At 37.2% G+C, this 22761-nt stretch overlaps 1 protein-coding gene and 1 long non-coding RNA gene across 2 annotated transcripts in view; both read right to left on the reverse strand.

Moving 5' to 3' along the window:
• Positions 1 to 507: 507 nt before the first annotated feature.
• LOC105233076 (serine-rich adhesin for platelets) overlaps positions 508 to 22761 on the reverse strand; it is a 92269-nt gene continuing 70015 nt past the window's right edge. Inside the window, exons 6-7 of the mRNA XM_049452924.1 lie at positions 22667 to 22756; positions 508 to 1191 (exon numbers count right to left, since the gene is read on the reverse strand). Of these exons, the coding sequence (XP_049308881.1) occupies positions 660 to 1191; positions 22667 to 22756 (622 nt within the window). The 3' untranslated portion in view covers positions 508 to 659. The remainder of the gene's footprint in view (positions 1192 to 22666; positions 22757 to 22761) is intronic.
• On the reverse strand, positions 8794 to 21882 carry LOC125777694 (uncharacterized). Its single transcript, XR_007422353.1, has 3 exons — positions 21663 to 21882; positions 21450 to 21597; positions 8794 to 9119 (listed from the first exon to the last, which is right to left on the reverse strand). It is a non-coding gene; the product is annotated as an uncharacterized LOC125777694 (long non-coding RNA).

Raw genomic sequence — 22761 nt, forward strand, 5'->3', positions numbered from 1 at the left:
GAATTTATATATCTATGCATTTTCACAGTGTGTGGCATCATTGGCAAATGTTATAAAAAATGCGAGTTTTGACAGCTCTCTCTCGAACCAACGAGTCTCGTATCAAGTTATCTATGGCCGAACATAGACTAATTGTCACATGGAGATAAATTTTTACACGAACATGAGTCGGTTTGCGCGTGCATTTGACCAGTCATCGTCAAATTTTATACAGAGGTACATACGAGTATATGTCATAAATAAAGACTTCATAAAGATGAAACAAAAGAAATATAACATAGGTTTCAGAACGAACCACAAACAGTAGCACTTTTCGATTTAATAGAAGTATCAACATTTATAATTACATAAAATTTAGTTTAGTAATTTAATATATTATGTATTTTATAAATAAAAATACTTGAACGAACCATTTCATAATGAAAAGTTAATTGTTCGTAGCCAAGTAGTATTACGAAATAACATATAGTATGTGTATTTACATATACGAGTGTAGAAAAATATAAATTACAGATAAGTAACAGTTTTTATTAAATCATTTCGGAAATGCAAAACATGTTTTACAAATTTCTTAAATTGTAAGAAGGATGCAGCAATTCTAAAACAACCCAACAATCTTTATAACTATTTATTTAACCAAGAACATGCTTATTAATTTTTTACAAATGCGCCAGTATCTCGATATGGTCTCTACTGCATGAGTCTCTTTGCGAGGAACCATCACTTTTAGATATCGTGATAATTGTAATCTGCTCCTTCTGTGCCTTTGAGCTTACAGCGTTCGTATTTTCCACTTTATTTGTTTCTTGATAAATTTTGCCATAATTTTGGCTTCCATCGTTATTTGAGGCCTCTATTTCCACAATCGCCGAGGTCCACGCCTGACTAATTTGTGAATGGGTTGGCTGTTCAGTGTTTTGGGATACCTCACACACACTCCTGTTAGGTTCTGATAAGGTTAAAATTGTTGGGTTGCATCTGTTGCTGTCCAATTGTTGCGTGGTGGACTGTTGTGGAATGTCCTCGCTGGACAGCAAACGATTCGATGTGGCAGTGTCTACGCTGCGTTCACTGCAAATCATAGCTGACGTATTGTTCCGTGATCTATAGCTTGGCGGGAAACTAAATTCGGAAGTACCAGCAATGCTGCCGCTCGGACCGGCACATCTACTTGTTGTTGTTAGCGGTGCTCTGAAAGAAATATTTGAGTTTTTTAATTCAGAAAAATACAATTTGTTTGCATCCAGTTTAATTAGTCAAAAAGTTCTAATTTCAATAATAATTACAATATTGTTGATAATTAATAAATAATAAATTGTTCTTGTCCGCTTTAATACACCGTAAAGAGTTCACCAAAAATGAAATTTATTACCTTGAGTTTATAAGAAATGAGGCAACCAATGCAAAGATTTTGACAAAGTCATTTTATTGGGCTTGCGAGGGGTAGGAAAGTTTTAAGTCGATTTTCCGATCTAAACCGTTTTTATTTTTACGTGTGAATTATTATTTGTGCATTTCATTTCCAACAAATTTGTTGTGCTGTATTAGATATACATACATATGTATGTATGCAGGGTCGGATCCAGAGTAGAATTTGGGGGGAAAACTATATAATTTTGTATTTGCAACTCAAAGTCCTTCTCTTCGCGGAGTGTCACTTATGATTGATAAAAGTTTTGAAGGGAAAACACTCCGCAGTTATTATTTCTTTTTAATTTCACAGAAAACCTCTATCAATGTCAATGTGCGAGAAGGTTTTAAATTAAGTTCAAAGAGGTATTCTGTTAAAAGTTGTAAATAAATTTAGCTATATGTTTAATTCTTTTCATCACATTCTGGGTAATAATTCGGTCATATGTTTGTTTCTTCTCTTTGTGCCCGTTATGAGTAGACAAAGTCATAAATTTGGAAAATACAAAAGGTTTACTTGGGTAAACAAATAGGGTTTGTTAAAAATGTAGGATATGCTTAAGATGACACTTTTATGTACAAAGTTTACAATTTCCATAATATCATAAAACAAATGTTTCTAATTAGAAGCCATTATGCGATCAAAGCGGCAATTATCATTCAAAAAGTAACTCATTTCTGGTTAGAAATAAAAATTAATTACATAATATTAGGTTGTCAAAAAAGTCTTGCGGTATTTTCGCTAGTTGGCGCTGAAAGCGCGTAGTTCTGTTTGTGTTTGATTGATTGTCGTTTCTTTTAAGTGGTTCGTGAGTTATAGCGTCGCAAACATGGAGCAAAATAAAGAGAAAATACGGCATATTTTACAGTACTACTACGATAACGGCAAAAATGCATCTCAAGCCGCCAATAAAATTTGTGCAGCTTATGGACCCGATACAGTTTCCATTTCCACCGCACAAAGATGGTTTCAACGTTTTCGTTCTGGTGTACAGGTGGTCGAAGATGCACCACGCTCCGGAAGGCCTGTCATCGAAAATTGCGATAAAATCGCTGAATTGGTCGAAAGAGACCGGCATAGTAGCAGCCGTAGAATCAGCCAAGAGCTGGGCATGAGTCATCAAAAATTCATTTCAATTTCAATAAAAAAAAAAATCAATAAAAATACCGCAAGACTTTTTTGACAACCCAATATGTCACAGGCATCGCAAATTATGCTATCTACCTTCGCCATTTGAAAATTAATGTACTCAACAGAGAGCTGCAACGAGTATGATAAAATCAGAACAAACACTCGTGCCAAAAATACAATCAAATCAATTCAGTTCAGCATAAAAAAATATTGTTGATCAATTCGAGTACCGTCAACTGATCTGATGCAACACGACAATCACGATCGAGTAAACGGTATGGCTAGCTTCGGTTCCAATCGTATCATGTCAGTTCATAGCGTTGCGACGATTGTTTAAATCGATGTGAAACTTCGGGTAAACTATAAGTAAATCTATGAGTTCAGCAAACAACAACAATTTTCTGCTGGACTGATTTGAATAGTGTGTGGCAAAAATGTATCAGCTTTGAAAATGTGCGCTATTCTATGGAGTACGTACATACATATGGGGTATTCCATACCAAATCGACCACTTTTGAACCCGACCCGACCCGGAGTGGGCCGATTTTTTTTATATTTTTTGTATTTAAAAAATGAAAAAATTTTTTAAATAAATAAAAAAAAATATTAAAAAAAGTCGGCCCACTCCGGGATTAGCAGGGATAGTTGTCATTTTAATTAAAGTTTTTTTTTTGAGAACAAAAAATGGCGAAATTCCAAAAAAAAAAAAAATAATATGATTTTACTTAAAAAACCCGTTAATTGATCGCGTTAAATTTTTTTTTGAGTATTTTTTGAAAAGTTCATTCAAAACAAAAAATTAAAAAAAAAATGGTCCCCAAAAGTTATGGCTATTTGAATATAAAAAAGCCATTTTTTAGCAAAAAATAGCAAAATTCATAACTTTTTTGAAGTTGGACAAAAAATTTTGAAAAAATTGTCAAAAATGTTTTTCAAAAGGTAGAAAAGGATAGATAAGTTTCAGCAAAATCTAAATGGGTAGGGTTCAAAAGTGGTCGATTTGGTATGGAATACCCCATATACATACATATATGTACATACATATATACATTTGTTGTTTGTATGTACTCGATGGAATTTCCATTATACATATAATATACATGTATGTATGTACATATATACAAATATATGTATTTGAAATAGAACAGAAGTGCACGACTAAATCAGTGTTTAGGGGGTGACAAACCGAACACTGTCGATCATTTCAATCATTGAAGCATGAGTTTGCATCACTCCGGGTATTTTCTGCTGATACGAACGTTCGTAAACAAATCCGGTATAAGCTAATCGCTAGTGATTCAAAGTTGTTCTCTATAGCTGATTTGAAGACAAACGGTTTGCTTCGTATACATGAACAGAACTGACAGAATCAGACAGAGTAACGGTTCAGTACTTACATAAGTATAAACAAAAATTTATTACTCGTTGCAGTTCTCTGGTATTCAACTAACTAACCAACACTAATTCATGCTGCAATCGATTCAGCTGGTTTTTACTTTAAAAATTAATATAATATTACTAATATTTTTCAATAGGAGTGGTATGATTTCCAACTGTCGTTTCGGCCATTTTTAATATGACATGTTCTGTAATTTTTATACTCTTGTAACGAACGGTACTGTTAAAAAGTACTAAAAACGCGATAAATCAATAACTAAATACGCAGAGACATTCAATTTTACCAACGAGATGGTAGAAGATAGCTTTATGGGAGCTGGTGTGGAAATTAAACCATGGGCGTGGCACCGCCCACTTTTTGGTGAAATCCCACATCTCCGGACCTGACCTACCAGTTTCGACAAAATTTAAAACGTGACATTCATCTTACATTTTTTGTCACATCGGACACCAACCACCTACTTCCTAAATAGCACAATTTTAAATTCCACTTGATTCGTTCAGTTTCCAGAACACAAATCAAGAGGCAATTAATATAACGGGATAAAACTTTGTACGAATAATGCTTTAAGTGGTTGCCATGTTATAATTTCAAATTAATTTTGTTTAAATCTAATAAAACCTGTTCAAGGCCCTAGGTATTTAGACCCCAGTACCCAAAGGTGACTTTTGATCGAAAATGTCGGTCAATATGAGATCATTCCCTTATAACGGTATGTCTGTGTATCAAAATTGGGTTGAATCGAACCAATACTTTTCTTAGTTCCCATATACTTAATATAAAGGTTTTAAAACTTCGGGGTGACTTTGTACCGCATATATCGGCCAATATGTGAGTTATCCCAATCTAAATAAGAGAGCATGCTTTATTCATAACAATGCATCTTTGTGATTAAAATAAATAAATTTGATCGAAAACTTGGCCTAGTCCCTATATAACAAATATCAGTACCGGCTGACTTTACTCCGTTATATTGGCTTTACACCCTAAAGTATTTCCCTGGCTTTGATTCTTAGCCCTTCCTTACTTGTTTTTCATTGTATTCAGCAATGTTTAAAATTTCATCAACGTTTACAAATTATTTAATTCTATTATCAAAAGTATCTATTTCCAATATCTAATAATCTCACAAAATAATCCGAATGGTGTGGTAAATTAACAAAACTGTCGATTCTGGTGCGAAGAAAATCTACAAATTATTTAAGAACAACATTACATTCACCTAAATGGACAGTTTGGGCTAGTGGAATTATCGGTCCGTACTTCTTTCGAAGTGGAGCTGGTAGGACAACGTTACTGTCAATGGAATCAAGTATACTCAGATCGATGATAACCAACTTTTTATGGGCCCAATCAACAGGACAGGGGCACGTGCAACAACCGCATTATTTCGGGAAAAGTTTGCAGTTATTTGAAGGCATTGGTCTTTTCTAATATAAACCAGACTCTTTTAAAGCTTTAGAAGTCAAGACTGAACGTGCTATTCACGACATACGACTTGATTTAGTGGAAAAAATACCCGAAAATTGGGTTCATCGGATTTGTTCCTACAAAAGAAGTCGTAGCCTCAATTAGAACGATGTTATATTCAGAACAGAACTGTATCGATTGCATTTCATTTAAATAAACAGCATTTAAATTTCCTTAAGAATTAGAAATCATATACATAAGCGCAAGGCCACAAAACAAGCAACATGATTTTGCACGTTGATAACTGTCGGATATAAGTCAGGATATCAAAGCTCTAAAATATGTAACAAATCCACAACCTTTTTTTTTATAAAACACCAGCGGACCCCGCAGGCGTTGTCTTGCATGAAATTATGTGTTTTGAAATGAAAAAGAGTTGAATGTACTATATTTTGTGTTTAAATCTTTTATTTGCGACAGATTTTTTTCAATGTAGCGCAGATTGATAAACAACATTTTTTGGTTTCTGTTCCGGTGCGTAAATGTATAGACAAGTTGGGTTTCGAACTTATGAACACACCGTACAGTTCACAGTACGCAATGACTCAAGTGAAGTTGAACCGCGTACATTAATCAATAGCAACCGAAGGAAGCGAAAATTAACTTTTATCCACACAATTTTGTTTTTTTATTTTTTTGTTTGGTTTTTCAATATTTTGATTTGTAAATTATTTGAATCGTTCAATTTCGGTCGCTTGCTTTTTTATTCCGTCTATTCAAAAGAAAAATTTTTGAACATTATTCAGTGAAAACCTTATACGTGTTTCACACAAAGTGATCAATTTCAGATTGAAATTTGTTACGAAACCACGAAGAGGTCGCCGTAATATCAGTCGGCGTATGGCAGCCCAAAACAAGGCAAGGCAAGAAGTACTCCCAGGATGCGGTGACATACATACAGCCAGTGAAAACACCGCCAGCAACAAAATTAACATTGACGAGTTTTTTCTCAACTTCCGTCAGTGATCCATTTGCGAGGAAATTCGGAAATACCCCGATGGAATGCATCGTCGAAGAAATAATTACGCAGAATGCAACGCCAACCAGTAGATGGACATCCAGGTGTTTTAAAAAGTAATGCATTAGGATGAATTCACACAATTCACCCAAAAAAAGACGATTGTTTCTACCTTCGGTTGCTATTGATTAATGTACGCGGTTCAACTTCACTTGAGTCATTGCGTACTGTGAACTGTACGGTGTGTGCAACTTTTTGAGAAGCAAGCCAGCTATTACAATTGCTGGAAAATTATAATCACAGGAATCAAAAGAAGGCCGACGTGATAGCTACTTCGAATGCCACTGAAGTTTGCACACTTTTCGCGATGTAATCATCGCCTTCAAATCCGCGTCAATTATGGGATACGACCAAAAATTACATTGCCGAAGGCATTTTACATCGTATACGCTAAGGATTGGAAATGTGTCAATACCGGTTGATACTTCCGATAGTTTGATATCAATTCCATCTGCCGTTTATCAATTCACGAAAGATGAACTCATCACAAATGTTCGGACATTGGCCAAATTATCTTAACTACGATTCCTTGAGTGCACGCGCAACTTTAGCTGCCAAAAATACCAATGTTGTTGACTTAAACTAGAACATTCAAAGTCAAATTCCGGGAGACTTGCGCTCATACAAATCGATCGATCGTCTTGACAATGAAGACGACGCCGTGAATTATCCTTTGGAGAGGTTTGGTATGCCACCGCATCATTTGTGCCTCAAAGTCGGATCTGTCATTATTATGTTTCGCAATATACAAGCGCCGAAACTGTGCAATGGAACCTGACTGATTGTGACACAGCTATCGAAAACAAAGGGGCAGAGTGCTTGATTCTACGAATTCATTTGAGTTCTCACGATTTGCCATTTCAGTTCAAACGGATTCCGTTTTCAGTCAAAATTGCATTGAAGATGACAATCATCAGGACATAAGGAAAGTCGCTAGAAGTGTATGGCATAAATTTGGAGCTGCTATGTTTTTTACACGGCCAAAAATACGTCGCGTGCCCACGAGTTGGAAAACTATCTTCTCTGTACATTTACGCACCGGAACAGAAACCAAAAAATGTTGTTTATCAAGCTGCGTTGCATTGAAAAAAATTTAGAAAAATCGAAAATAATTGATTTTTAACACAGCGTAAACTCAACTTTCTTTTCATTTCAAAACACATTATTTCACGCAGGACAACGCAGTTTTATATATATATTTAATAATTTGACAAAAATATTTGTTTAAAAATTCAATAAAAATTTATTTAATGAATTTGATATAAAATATTGAAATTTTTAGTTTTATAGACTAAGATTCCAATTATAATATTTTACGTTAAGCGAATGTATACGAATAAATACTTGGTTCTGGCGTAAGTTCTGTTACAAGTTCGGACTGTTATAAAATTAAATTACCTACATTTGACCCCCTTTTGCGCGCTTAACTGTGGCAGTAAATTATTCGTAAAAGTGAGAATTTACATAATTAAAATTCTGTAGATTTTCATGGTATTATACATGTATGTATTATTGTTAAAAAGAACAAGGAAAAGCATTCTGGGAATGGTAAATCATTAATCGCTTTGTCTTCTTTGCCTTTACTTCTTCATACAGGTAGCATACTCCTTCTTACTTCTTAATTTACTTGGTGCTGAAATCTTGCAGACCGTTCTGTGCTTGAATCCAAGTTGACGATACAAAAATAATACTTTCCGATACACACCTGTTGGTTGTGGGAATTTTAAAACATAATTTCTAAGCAACCTTAAAAAATTTAATATAATGTATAGAAATTGTATACATAGAACGTAGAGACTTCCATGAGCATAAAACCCTATTGACTTAAAAAATATTATATTTTGACTTGAGATCTTTTGATTGAGAATTAGGGTCTTGTCGTTATTACTGCTTTAAAATTCCCTTCAATTTCTCGACCTCAGATCTTCCCTAAATATTTGTTATTTTGTCTTTAGTTTCCGATCTGTTTCATCCTACCATGACTGTACAAATGAGCATCCTCCCCCGGGCATCCACACACGCAACACTGACACGCACCTTCATCACACCCACGTCACAAACCAGCAAAACTTACATTCCACACCACACACCAGCTGATTCCACACACAAGCGCAAAGAAAAGGGGACCAAAAGGACAACTGCAACTCACTTCGCTTTTTTTCATTCTCCGCAGCAACAAGTACGCGTGGGCGCGCCATATTTTTTAATAACGTTTCATCATCCTCGACATCCAGTCAAAAGTGCGCGTGTGCGAGCCATTTTTTGGAACAGCGGTTTCATCATCCTCAGTTTTTTCATTTTATATATATTCAGTCGGAGTTGCGCGTGTGCGAACATCTTTAAACGGCGTGTGTGCCAAAACCTCAGTTTTCCAACATTTATAAATATATATCCAGTCGGAGTTACGCGTGTGCGAACATCTTTAAACGGCGTGTGTGCCAAACCTCAGTTTTCCAACATTTATAAATATATATCCAGTCGGAGTTACGCGTGTGCGAACATCTTTAAACGGCGTGTGTGCCAAACCTCAGTTTTCCAACATTTATAAATATATATCCAGTCGGAGTTACGCGTGTGCGAACATCTTTAAACGGCGTGTATGCCAAACCTCAGTTTTCCAACATTTATAAATATATATCCAGTCGGAGTTACGCGTGTGCGAACATCTTTAAACGGCGTGTGTGCCAAACCTCAGTTTTCCAACATTTATAAATATATATCCAGTCGGAGTTACGCGTGTGCGAACATCTTTAAACGGCGTGTGTGCCATCCTCAGTTTTCCAACATTTTATATATATTCAGTCGGAGTTGCGCGTGTGCGAACATCTTTAAACCTCCAGTTTTGCAACATTTATATATATATCCAGTCGGAGTTGCGCGTGTGCGAACATCTTTAAACCTCCAGTTTTCCAACATTTTTATATATCCAGTTTCATCCTAAGTCGGAATCCTCAGCCGACACTCATTTTGTAAAGTGTTTAAAATTGTACCTAAGATAAATACAAACGCAATATAATTATTTCCTTGTGCATATGCGTGCACTAGTGTAGATTCCATTTTTTTCATTTTGTTTCTAAGAAATTTGAGGTGCCTTGGAAAAAGTGAGGTTGTGGTTTTTATATGGTCCTTCGAGACAAAACGAACGGCACTTTGGTGAAACGGTACAATATATATATACATATCTATATATATATGCATATACATATATGTAAAACAACAACAAAAAGTTTTACATATGAAAGTGAAATTTAAATGGTGAATTCACACCAATCTACATATGAGAAAACAAAAAGTGTGGTGAAAGAACCAAGAAAAAAAAAAGGGTGCACAAGTGCAGTGAAATAATATATACATACATACTAAATCTAAAAGTAAAAGTGCACAAAATTGTGTGATACCCTAATTAATAAATAATATTAATAAAAGTCAACCAAAGTGGGTGCAAACTAAAACTAAATAAAATTCGGGCGCGAAATTATAACAAACAAATAAATAACAACAAAATACAAATAAAACAAAAGTGGAAAAAAAAAAAGAACCATCAACACAGCAAGCGGAACGCCGGCGTTGGAAGGAATTCCCATCGAGACAAGCCAGGAAACGCACCACGGTTAAACCAAAATAAATTCCCAAAGTCCCTGAGGAAAATCAGGGTGAGTGTATCCATTTCACTTTTGATTCTATTTATTATATGTATATATGTATGTAGCGTTGCGCAAACGGTCAATTTAATAGAACCGCTAGAAATTAAACCCGTTTTATAAAAACGGTTTGGAAAAATTTCTAAATCGGCGGCAAATTTAAGTACCGGTAGAATCCAATACGGTACATAATATATATGTATATATGTATCCACAGTATATATATATATATATATATTTAAATATATTTAACTAAACAATAATTATTCCTTGCTTTTTACACTTACCTTCGTGTATACAATACACACAATTCCCACAGAGAAAAAATTCAATATTTTCAATTTATTTTCAAATTATTCTGGCAATACCGCTCCAGCTCATTAACTGTGAGAGGGACACTTGCCAATTATACGAACAATACCTCTTCAGCTTATTAAGCTGTGAGAGGAATTGCTTCCAAAAAGTAAGCAAAAATCGCAAGAAGAATACAGCATAAAAGGGAATAAGTACAAACATACATATATACATATCCTCAAGCGGATTATATACATTATATAACTAAAATTGATATATATACATACGTACCATATATACATATACATACATATATATTATACATTAGCGCTTTTGCGCATATTTCTGAACGCGAGTACACAATCGCGAAATATTTCGATATTGCCTTATATTCTCACATGCGTATACCTATAAAAATAGGATACAAATAATCAAGAGATATTGGGAAAATATATTTGGGTGCGGAAAATCAAAAGAATTTTGGTTCAGAAATTAAATATTGCAATCTAATTACATACCTTTGTACATACATACACACATATATTGAAAGTCCAATTTTGGCGATTTCTAGCATTTATCTTGTTCCTTGTCACACAAGAACAAGCATAATTGCACATATTTTATTTAACGCATACTATATGCACATAAAATCCACAAGTATGTACAAAGGATATTGACCCAGTTTCAGTGCGCACTGATACAAGGGCATACGAATAAATCCAAAAAAAAAATAAATAATAATATTTCGAAAATAAATAAAAAGAAAAAATTTCGACAAACGATATAAATACAATCGATACACGCATTATTGTATTCTTTTGCGGAAATAAAAGCTCTTATTTTTTGAAAAGAGCGTTCGGTAACATACTACATATTTTAATAATCCAATATTTCGGCAATATTAACTCTTATTTATTAAAAAGAGTATTCGGTGACACAAATTTCAATTATAATAAAATATACTTATATATTTTATTAAATACAATTTTCTGAATGGACACAGATTCAAAAGAATCAAAAGCAGAATTCTTAAAAATTCCCAAAATGGTTAATGATGACAAAAGTCCATGTACACCTGCAGAAGCTACACGCTCAAAGCAAGGTGTTACAAAGCAAAAAAGGGGGAAAGACATTTCGTATATGAAATTCATTTCTGAGAGTGATAGCTTAATTAAATACTGCACTCGATTTGCATCTTCACCGATTCAGGACAACTCTGAATCGGTACTAGAAATAAAAAATAAATCTATTGACAATTTTTGTACACGCCTCCAAGCTGCATACGACGCAATAGTAAAAACTGATGATTCAAATCTACCTGAAAATTTCAAATCCTCGGCTTACGCCAAATACGAAAACTGCTTAGACCAGCATGAAGACACAAAAGTAATGATATCAGATCAATTAAAACTTATAAAGTCAATTGCACCTACTCCCCACAGTAGAGTAGAGTTACCACAATTGAAAGCCCAAGATGCAAATTCAGGCATTCATCTCAAAGTGCCAGTGTTTGATACGGAAATATTTCATGGAGATTATGAACAATGGCCGTCCTTCCGGGACATGTTTACAGCCGTGTACATAAACCATCCCAAATTGTCACAAGCGCAAAAATTGTATCACCTCCGATACAAAACTAAAGGTCAAGCAGGCGTAATAGTCAAGCAGTTCGCATTGAATGACGACAATTTTAATTTAGCTTGGGAAGCTTTAAGACAAAGATATGAAAATGAGAGAATATTAGTTGACAAGCAAGTGACGATACTTATGAACTTGCCTAAAATTCAAAGAGAAACCAGTGAAGAGTTCATGAAACTAGAATCCACTGTTTCCAACTGTTTGTCGGTTCTATCGACACAAAACATTCCCACTCACAATTGGGATCCTATTCTGGTAAACATATGTACCGCCGCCTTGCCAGAAAAATCATTACTTTTGTGGGAGCAATCGCTCTCATCAAGAAGAAAATGCCCAACGTGGCAGCAGATGAAAGATTTCTTAACTACCCAATACGAAATTGCGGAAAGGGTAGACAAAAAAGTAGTCAGAACTAAAAACGTTCAACAAGACTTAAATCGAAGCTTCAATAGACCCCAAGCCGGAAGCAACAATAATTTAAACAGAAGCTTTTTCAAAGCACAATCGTTCACATCTGAACAAAGTAAATTCACGTCATGCGAACTATGTTCTGGAGGGCATAAGTTAAAAGCTTGCGAAAAATTTAAAAAAATGAATGTCACTGAAAGGAACAACTTTGTCAGGTCAAAAAGACTCTGTACAAACTGCTTGTCCCACTCACACAATCTTAATACTTGCGAAAGCAAATTTAATTGCGTATATTGCCACAAAAGGCATCACTCTATGTTACATCTCAATAACTTTCCCAACTCATCTCATAGCAGCGCTTTTTCAAAAAAAGCCACGGGTTTAGTTGCAACAGCAACTCCCGAAACAAAACCTCAAGAAAATTGCCAAGAGACACCATGTTGTTCAAAGGCATTAAAAACTCAAACGCTACACAGCGAAAATCATAGTAGAGTACTACTACCCACAGCAGTTGTCTCCATCGAACATCGAGGAGAACTGTTCAAACTAAGAGCCCTAATAGACCAAGGATCGCAACGATCATTCATAGCGTCTAGGGCACAAAATAGGCTAAAACTGCCAACAAAACATGCCAACTATGAAATTACGGGAATGGGCGGACGAGTAGTACAAAACTCACATAAAATATGCCCCATTACCCTAATTTCCCCCCAAGCGGATAAGCGCATTCAAGCAAATGCTATTGTCTTACCGCAACTAACTAACATGCTGCCAAGCTATCAAATAAATAGCAAGCAGTGGGATAAGATTTCACATCGCACTCTAGCAGATCCCAACTGCAACATATATATGTATGTAGCGTTGCGCAAACGGTCAATTTAATAGAACCGCTAGAAATTAAACCCGTTTTATAAAAACGGTTTGGAAAAATTTCTAAATCGGCGGCAAATTTAAGTACCGGTAGAATCCAATACGGTACATAATATATATGTATATATGTATCCACAGTATATATATATATATATATATTTAAATATATTTAACTAAACAATAATTATTCCTTGCTTTTTACACTTACCTTCGTGTATACAATACACACAATTCCCACAGAGAAAAAATTCAATATTTTCAATTTATTTTCAAATTATTCTGGCAATACCGCTCCAGCTCATTAACTGTGAGAGGGACACTTGCCAATTATACGAACAATACCTCTTCAGCTTATTAAGCTGTGAGAGGAATTGCTTCCAAAAAGTAAGCAAAAATCGCAAGAAGAATACAGCATAAAAGGGAATAAGTACAAACATACATATATACATATCCTCAAGCGGATTATATACATTATATAACTAAAATTGATATATATACATACGTACCATATATACATATACATACATATATATTATACATTAGCGCTTTTGCGCATATTTCTGAACGCGAGTACACAATCGCGAAATATTTCGATATTGCCTTATATTCTCACATGCGTATACCTATAAAAATAGGATACAAATAATCAAGAGATATTGGGAAAATATATTTGGGTGCGGAAAATCAAAAGAATTTTGGTTCAGAAATTAAATATTGCAATCTAATTACATACCTTTGTACATACATACACACATATATTGAAAGTCCAATTTTGGCGATTTCTAGCATTTATCTTGTTCCTTGTCACACAAGAACAAGCATAATTGCACATATTTTATTTAACGCATACTATATGCACATAAAATCCACAAGTATGTACAAAGGATATTGACCCAGTTTCAGTGCGCACTGATACAAGGGCATACGAATAAATCCAAAAAAAAAAAAAAAAAAAAATAAATAATAATATTTCGAAAATAAATAAAAAGAAAAAATTTCGACAAACGATATAAATACAATCGATACACGCATTATTGTATTCTTTTGCGGAAATAAAAGCTCTTATTTTTTGAAAAGAGCGTTCGGTAACATACTACATATTTTAATAATCCAATATTTCGGCAATATTAACTCTTATTTATTAAAAAGAGTATTCGGTGACACAAATTTCAATTATAATAAAATATACTTATATATTTTATTAAATACAATTTTCTGAATGGACACAGATTCAAAAGAATCAAAAGCAGAATTCTTAAAAATTCCCAAAATGGTTAATGATGACAAAAGTCCATGTACACCTGCAGAAGCTACACGCTCAAAGCAAGGTGCTACAAAGCAAAAAAGGGGGAAAGACATTTCGTATATGAAATTCATTTCTGAGAGTGATAGCTTAATTAAATACTGCACTCGATTTGCATCTTCACCGATTCAGGACAACTCTGAATCGGTACTAGAAATTAAAAATAAATCTATTGACAATTTTTGGACACGCCTCCAAGCTGCATACGACGCAATAGTAGAAACTGATGATTCAGATCTACCTGAAAATTTCAAATCCTCGGCTTACGCCAAATACGAAAACTGCTTAGACCGCTATGAAGACACAAAAGCAATGATATCAGATCAATTAAAGCTTATGAAGGCAATTGCACCTACTCCCCACAGTAGAGTAGAGTTACCACAATTGCAAGCCCAAGAGGCAAGTTCAGGCATTCATCTCAAAGTGCCAGCGTGTGATACGGAAATATTTCATGGAGGTTATGAACAATGGCCGTCCTTCCGGGACATGTTTACAGCCGTGTACATAAACCATCCCAAATTGTCACAAGCGCAAAAATTGTATCACCTCCGATACAAAACTAAAGGTCAAGCAGGCGTAATAGTCAAGCAGTTCGCATTGAATGACGACAATTTTAATTTAGCTTGGGAAGCTTTAAGACAAAGATATGAAAATGAGAGAATATTAGTTGACAAGCAAGTGACGATACTTATGAACTTGCCTAAAATTCAAAGAGAAACCAGTGAAGAGTTCATGAAACTAGAATCCACTGTTTCCAACTGTTTGTCGGTTCTATCGACACAAAACATTCCCACTCACAATTGGGATCCTATTCTGGTAAACATATGTACCGCCGCCTTGCCAGAAAAATCATTACTTTTGTGGGAGCAATCGCTCTCATCAAGAAGAAAATGCCCAACGTGGCAGCAGATGAAAGATTTCTTAACTACCCAATACGAAATTGCGGAAAGGGTAGACAAAAAAGTAGTCAGAACTAAAAACGTTCAACAAGACTTAAATCGAAGCTTCAATAGACCCCAAGCCGGAAGCAACAATAATTTAAACAGAAGCTTTTTCAAAGCACAATCGTTCACATCTGAACAAAGTAAATTCACGTCATGCGAACTATGTTCTGGAGGGCATAAGTTAAAAGCTTGCGAAAAATTTAAAAAAATGAATGTCACTGAAAGGAACAACTTTGTCAGGTCAAAAAGACTCTGTACAAACTGCTTGTCCCACTCACACAATCTTAATACTTGCGAAAGCAAATTTAATTGCGTATATTGCCACAAAAGGCATCACTCTATGTTACATCTCAATAACTTTCCCAACTCATCTCATAGCAGCGCTTTTTCAAAAAAAGCCACGGGTTTAGTTGCAACAGCAACTCCCGAAACAAAACCTCAAGAAAATTGCCAAGAGACACCATGTTGTTCAAAGGCATTAAAAACTCAAACGCTACACAGCGAAAATCATAGTAGAGTACTACTACCCACAGCAGTTGTCTCCATCGAACATCGAGGAGAACTGTTCAAACTAAGAGCCCTAATAGACCAAGGATCGCAACGATCATTCATAGCGTCTAGGGCACAAAATAGGCTAAAACTGCCAACAAAACATGCCAACTATGAAATTACGGGAATGGGCGGACGAGTAGTACAAAACTCACATAAAATATGCCCCATTACCCTAATTTCCCCCCAAGCGGATAAGCGCATTCAAGCAAATGCTATTGTCTTACCGCAACTAACTAACATGCTGCCAAGCTATCAAATAAATAGCAAGCAGTGGGATAAGATTTCACATCTCACTCTAGCAGATCCCAACTGCAACACCCCCGCTCAAATAGACCTTCTATTAGGCAGCGATCTCATATCGCAAATTATACTAGAAGGTGTTGAAAAAATTTCAAAAACACTACTGGCGCAAAATACCATTTTCGGATGGGTCCTAAGTGGACTAGTTGCGGAACCAGTCACAGCCATGACAACTCAAGTTGAGGAAATCTCCAACGAGTACCTCAATACACAATTGAGAAAGTTTTGGGAGGTAGAAGAACTCCCCCCCGTTCCAATTTCAACACCAGAAGATCAGTATTGTGAAGACTTTTACAAAGCCACAACTACTCGATCAGCTAATGGTCGGTATGTCGTACGACTACCAATAAAACAACAATTTCCAGACACACTCGCCTTAGGTCACTCTCGCACCTCTGCAATACAGCAGTTTCTAAGTATGGAGAAAAGCCTACTTAAAAAAGGTGATCTTAAACAAGTTTATGATGGTGTCGTGGAAGAATACCTTCATTTAGATCACATGGAGGAAATAAGCCCATGTGAAAAAATCATAAAAGGCAAATATTACTCTTTCTACTTGCCACATCATGCAGTAGTAAAGCCTGAGAAGAAAACAACAAAAGTTCGAGTGGTCTTCAATGCATCACGATCCACGAGCTCAGGTAATTCCCTAAATGATATTCTATTTACGGGACCCACACTCCAACCAGATTTAATGCTCCTCATATTGAACTGGCGTATATACAAATACGTGTTCAATGGGGATGTCGAAAAGATGTATCGACAAATACTGGTTCATAAAGATGATCAAGATTTTCAGCGGATTATTTTCCGAAAATCCGCCAATAGTCCGCTACGCGACTTTAAATTGAAAACCGTTACCTTTGGCGTAAACTGTGCCCCTTATCTAGCCATTCGTACACTACACGAACTGGCAGAAGACACAAAGCCAGAATTTCCACTGGCAACACAAGTCTTAAAAACGCAAACGTATGTAGACGATATCCTGTCTGGAAGCCACAGTCTTCCACAAGCATACGAGACCTTATCACAGGTAATACATGCCCTCAATACCGCAGGGTTTCCTTTAAAAAAGATTACTGCCAATCACCCAAATATTTTAAAAAATATTCCTAAAGACCATTTGTTGGATACTAATTTCCTTATATTTGAAAAGGATAGTACAACAAAAACACTGGGCATCCAATGGAATGCGATATCGGACCAGTTTTCATACACGACTGAGTCCATATCCGCATTATCCGCCATTACAAAACGCCAAATTCTCTCCTCGGTGGCAAAACTTTTTGACCCCGCAGGATGGCTTTCGCCAATTATGATACAAGCGAAAATCTTGATCCAAGAATTATGGCTAGACGGAACCGACTGGGACGAACAAGTGAAACCTATTCGGTTAGAAAGATGGTCCCAGTTCGCTAATAACTTGAACGACATCTCAAAGATACAAATTCCACGGTGGGTCAACTATTCCCCCGAATACAACGTGGAACTACACGGCTTCTGCGACGCCTCTGAAAAGGCATATTGTGCCACTATATATGTGCGTACACAAACCGATGTCGCAACTACAAGCCACTTATTAGCGGCAAAAGCAAAAGTTGCGCCTCTAAAAACGCTAAGTCTTCCACGACTTGAACTCTGTGGCGCTCTGCTACTAGCTTCAATGGTGCAGACCCACTTACAAATGGCGAAATACAGACTATATTTATGGTCCGATTCCGAGATAGTTCTAGCCTGGTTAGGAAAACCACCACATGCGTGGAAAACTTATATTTCTAACCGAACGTCTGAAATACTTGACCTAGTAGGATCAGTCACTTGGCGTCACGTAGCCAGTGCCGACAATCCTGCTGATCTAGGTACAAGAGGATGCAAACCTCTGCATCTCGCCACCTCTACCCTCTGGTGGAATGGCCCCCAATGGTTAACAGAATCTCCCGATTCTTGGCCACAATCGCCCATGCGCAACGTACTCGCCCCAGAAAGTCGTAAAATCGACACTTATCATGCAACACTGGATGACATTGACATCCTTGAACGATTTTCATCGTTCCCCCGAGCCCTCCGGGTAGTTGCCTATATGCTCAAGTTTTTAGAGCGGCTTAAACTTAAAGTTAAAGGAGCAACTTATCTCCATTGCGATAAATTGACGCACCAAGACTTACAAAAAGCAAAGGTCGCTCTTATCGCATCAACCCAAACGCGCTATTTCAGCCGCGATATAGAATTACTAAGAGAATCGAAACCTATCGATAAAAAGAGCTCACTCTTAGTCCTAAACCCATTTCTAGATACGAAGGGTTTACTTCGTGCGAATGGTCGGCTTGCTAATTCAAGCCTAACGTACAATGAACGCCACCCTATAATCATACCAGAGAGGTGTCCGTTTGCCACTTTATTTATTAGATATATCCACATACTAATGCTCCACGCCGAACATCGCCTCATGCAACATATGGTCCGCCAAGAGCTGTACATACCCCGACTGAAGCCCCAAATAAAGAAATGCATTTTCATGTGCAAAATCTGCACTATGCATAAGCAGAAAATGCGATCGCAGATTATGGCAGCACTTCCACCTGAACGCTGCAATTTTGCTCTGCCTTTCACCACTACAGGTGTAGATTTTGCTGGGCCTTTTATGATAAAGGCATCCATGCTAAGGTCTCCTACCCTCATGAAAGGCTATGTGGCTGTTTTTGTCTGTTTCACGACAAAAGCAGTACACCTTGAGCTTTGTACGAATCTGACGACGGAGGCTTTTCTTGCGGCTTTTGCTCGTTTCGTCGGACGACGAGGTTTTCCATCAAAGATCATGAGCGATAATGGTAAAACATTTATCGGAGCGCAAAGAGCTACCGAAAAACAGTTTGTGGACTTCACCAGACAAGTCTCACCGGAAATTGTCCAAAAATACGCTCCCCAAGGTATCAATTGGCAGTTTATCCCCCCAAGCGCCCCTCACATGGGCGGCTTATGGGAGTCAGCTGTAAAAAGCTTCAAATCTCATTTCAAGAAGCTAGCTGGCAACTATAAATTCAATTATGAAGAGTTCACGACACTCTTAACTAGAATTGAAGCCGTTCTTAACTCACGGCCTCTCGCTGCACTCTCGCTAGACCCCGCAGATTTTACTGCCCTCACGCCAGGGCATTTTCTTAAAGGAGCGCCCATTCTGGCCACACCTGAGCCAGGCATGGAGTCGCTTTCCTTATTAAACCGTTGGGAAAGAATTAAGATTCTCCATCACGACTTCAGTCGCCGATGGAAAGATGATTATTTAAAGGACCTCCACAGAAGGTACCGATGGAAAATCACCGAAAATGCGCCTAAGCTTGGAGATTGTGTCTTAATCAATGACGATTGTCTCCCCCCTACCGAATGGCGGCTTGGCCGCATAGAGAAGCTCTACCACGGCTCCGACGGTCATATTCGCGTAGTCGATCTCCGTACACAATCGGGAACGCTAACTAGACCGCTCGTTAAATTATGCTTTTTGCCAACCGCAGATAAAATCCAAACGTAACCGCAACCAATAAACAAAGAAATAAAGAAAAAAAAAAAATTTGTATGTATATGTATATATAATAGTAAACGCACCCACTATGTCGATCCGTACGACGACTCAATCCTGCCACATTACGTGCCACCACCGGCTATATGATATATACACATATATATATGATAATTAAAAAAAAAATCCTATTTCTTGACAGGTCGATATGGAAGCCGAGATGCCCAATACTCCAACGCCCTCTGTACGTTCGGCCGTGACTGTTCCGCGCCCTAAAGCTACCCCTGTAGCAGCGCCGCGAACAACCATAGTTCCCGCAGCCCACCGAGAGCTTCCGACAGCTCCGCGTAGAGACACGCAAGCCCGGTCTCCGGAACCAGCACCACTTCAGTGCGCGCTATGTCGCCGCCGACATCGATTGCCACATTGCGGTATATTCAAGGGGATGACGCCTCAGCAACGCCAGCAGGTCGCCCAGGCCCACGGGCATTGCTTAAACTGTCTGGCGCCTACCCATCTAACGCGCGAATGCACCACCGGGTATCAGTGCCAGGTGTGTATGGGTCACCATCACACCATGTTCCACCGCAATGCTGGACCCGACGTTGAGCGTCGTCATCCCCCTCGCGGCAGTACTGCCAGCCGACGACTCCCGCGACCGCAACCGCGAAGGCAAGCCTTCCCGTCGGAAGAGTCCCGCGCCTGGCGCCGTCATCATCATACCACCTCGCATCGGAGGCGCCATCCTAGGCCGCAGGCTCGTCGCAGGACAGGTCTCAGCAACGTTGTTGCAACACTGCAACAACTTCAGAGGTTACTAGGCTGAATACTCGCCTAGGGGGGCCAGGATGTACAAATGAGCATCCTCCCCCGGGCATCCACACACGCAACACTGACACGCACCTTCATCACACCCACGTCACAAACCAGCAAAACTTACATTCCACACCACACACCAGCTGATTCCACACACAAGCGCAAAGAAAAGGGGACCAAAAGGACAACTGCAACTCACTTCGCTTTTTTTCATTCTCCGCAGCAACAAGTACGCGTGGGCGCGCCATATTTTTTAATAACGTTTCATCATCCTCGACATCCAGTCAAAGGTACGCGTGTGCGATCCGTTTTTTGGAACAGCGGTTTCATCATCCTCCAGTTTTTTCATTTTATATATATTCAGTCGGAGTTGCGCGTGTGCGAACATCTTTAAACGGCGTGTGTGCCAAACCTCAGTTTTCCAACATTTATAAATATATATCCAGTCGGAGTTACGCGTGTGCGAACATCTTTAAACGGCGTGTGTGCCAAACCTCAGTTTTCCAACATTTATAAATATATATCCAGTCGGAGTTACGCGTGTGCGAACATCTTTAAACGGCGTGTGTGCCAAACCTCAGTTTTCCAACATTTATAAATATATATCCAGTCGGAGTTACGCGTGTGCGAACATCTTTAAACGGCGTGTGTGCCAAACCTCAGTTTTCCAACATTTATAAATATATATCCAGTCGGAGTTACGCGTGTGCGAACATCTTTAAACGGCGTGTATGCCAAACCTCAGTTTTCCAACATTTATAAATATATATCCAGTCGGAGTTACGCGTGTGCGAACATCTTTAAACGGCGTGTGTGCCAAACCTCAGTTTTCCAACATTTATAAATATATATCCAGTCGGAGTTACGCGTGTGCGAACATCTTTAAACCTCCAGTTTTGCAACATTTATATATATATCCAGTCGGAGTTGCGCGTGTGCGAACATCTTTAAACCTCCAGTTTTCCAACATTTTTATATATCCAGTTTCATCCTAAGTCGGAATCCTCAGCCGACACTCATTTTGTAAAGTGTTTAAAATTGTACCTAAGATAAATACAAACGCAATATAATTATTTCCTTGTGCATATGCGTGCACTAGTGTAGATTCCATTTTTTTCATTTTGTTTCTAAGAAATTTGAGGTGCCTTGGAAAAAGTGAGGTTGTGGTTTTTATAATGACTTTGTTGGTTTTCAAAAAAGTCAAAAAAAAAACATACTGTGAGCGTCAAAACTAAGTAAACAGCAGTTCTATCAATGCAACAATAAAAAGTTGTATTACAGAATTCAAGGCTTATATTATAAGAGTTTAACTTAGTATAAATAATAAACAAAAACTAAACACAGCCAAAAATAATTCACTTAAATTAAAAATACTCTCGTTTTTTCGCGTCAAAAAAAAGTAAACAGTGGCGACAACCGTTATTTGTTTATAATACTTATTTCGGAAAAGCGACAAATATTATTTGGAAACGGTTACTATTCAAGCTAGTGAATCTGTTCTATCTGTTCTAGTTCGGTGTGGCACAGGTTTTCATTATTCAATCGCAATGATGTCTTTTATAAATGCTAGTAAGGTCATTCATATAAAATATAGAGGGTGGGATTTAATTTTCAAAACAAAATATTTTGGCATAGACCTTAAGACACTCTAATGTAATGTGAAGCATACAGTCTTTTTTCTTTATCTCTACAGTAAACTCTTCCCATTACTAAAAGTAACCTTTGTATGTGCTAACCAAAGTGTCAATTACAACATTACAAGCCCTATGTCGATATATAGGTTTTACACCGTTTCATTGGTAGCCTGGCATAATTTTAATTTAGCCTTAAATGTTTCTAAATAGAACTTTGACTAATAATTAAGTATATTTATTTATATCTTTAAAAACTCTCAAATATTTATAAATACAAAGCTTGTTACCGAAAATATTAATTAAATACTGTTTTTCATATTTACCTTATTAAACTGCCGGTATATGAGCGATATGTTGGTGGTGGGGAAGTGCCGCGAATGTCATTTTGCCTGTCTCGATCCAACAGTAAGAGTCTGAA

This window comes from Bactrocera dorsalis, chromosome 3 (assembly GCF_023373825.1).
Source record: "Bactrocera dorsalis isolate Fly_Bdor chromosome 3, ASM2337382v1, whole genome shotgun sequence".
NCBI lineage: Eukaryota > Metazoa > Arthropoda > Insecta > Diptera > Tephritidae > Bactrocera > Bactrocera dorsalis.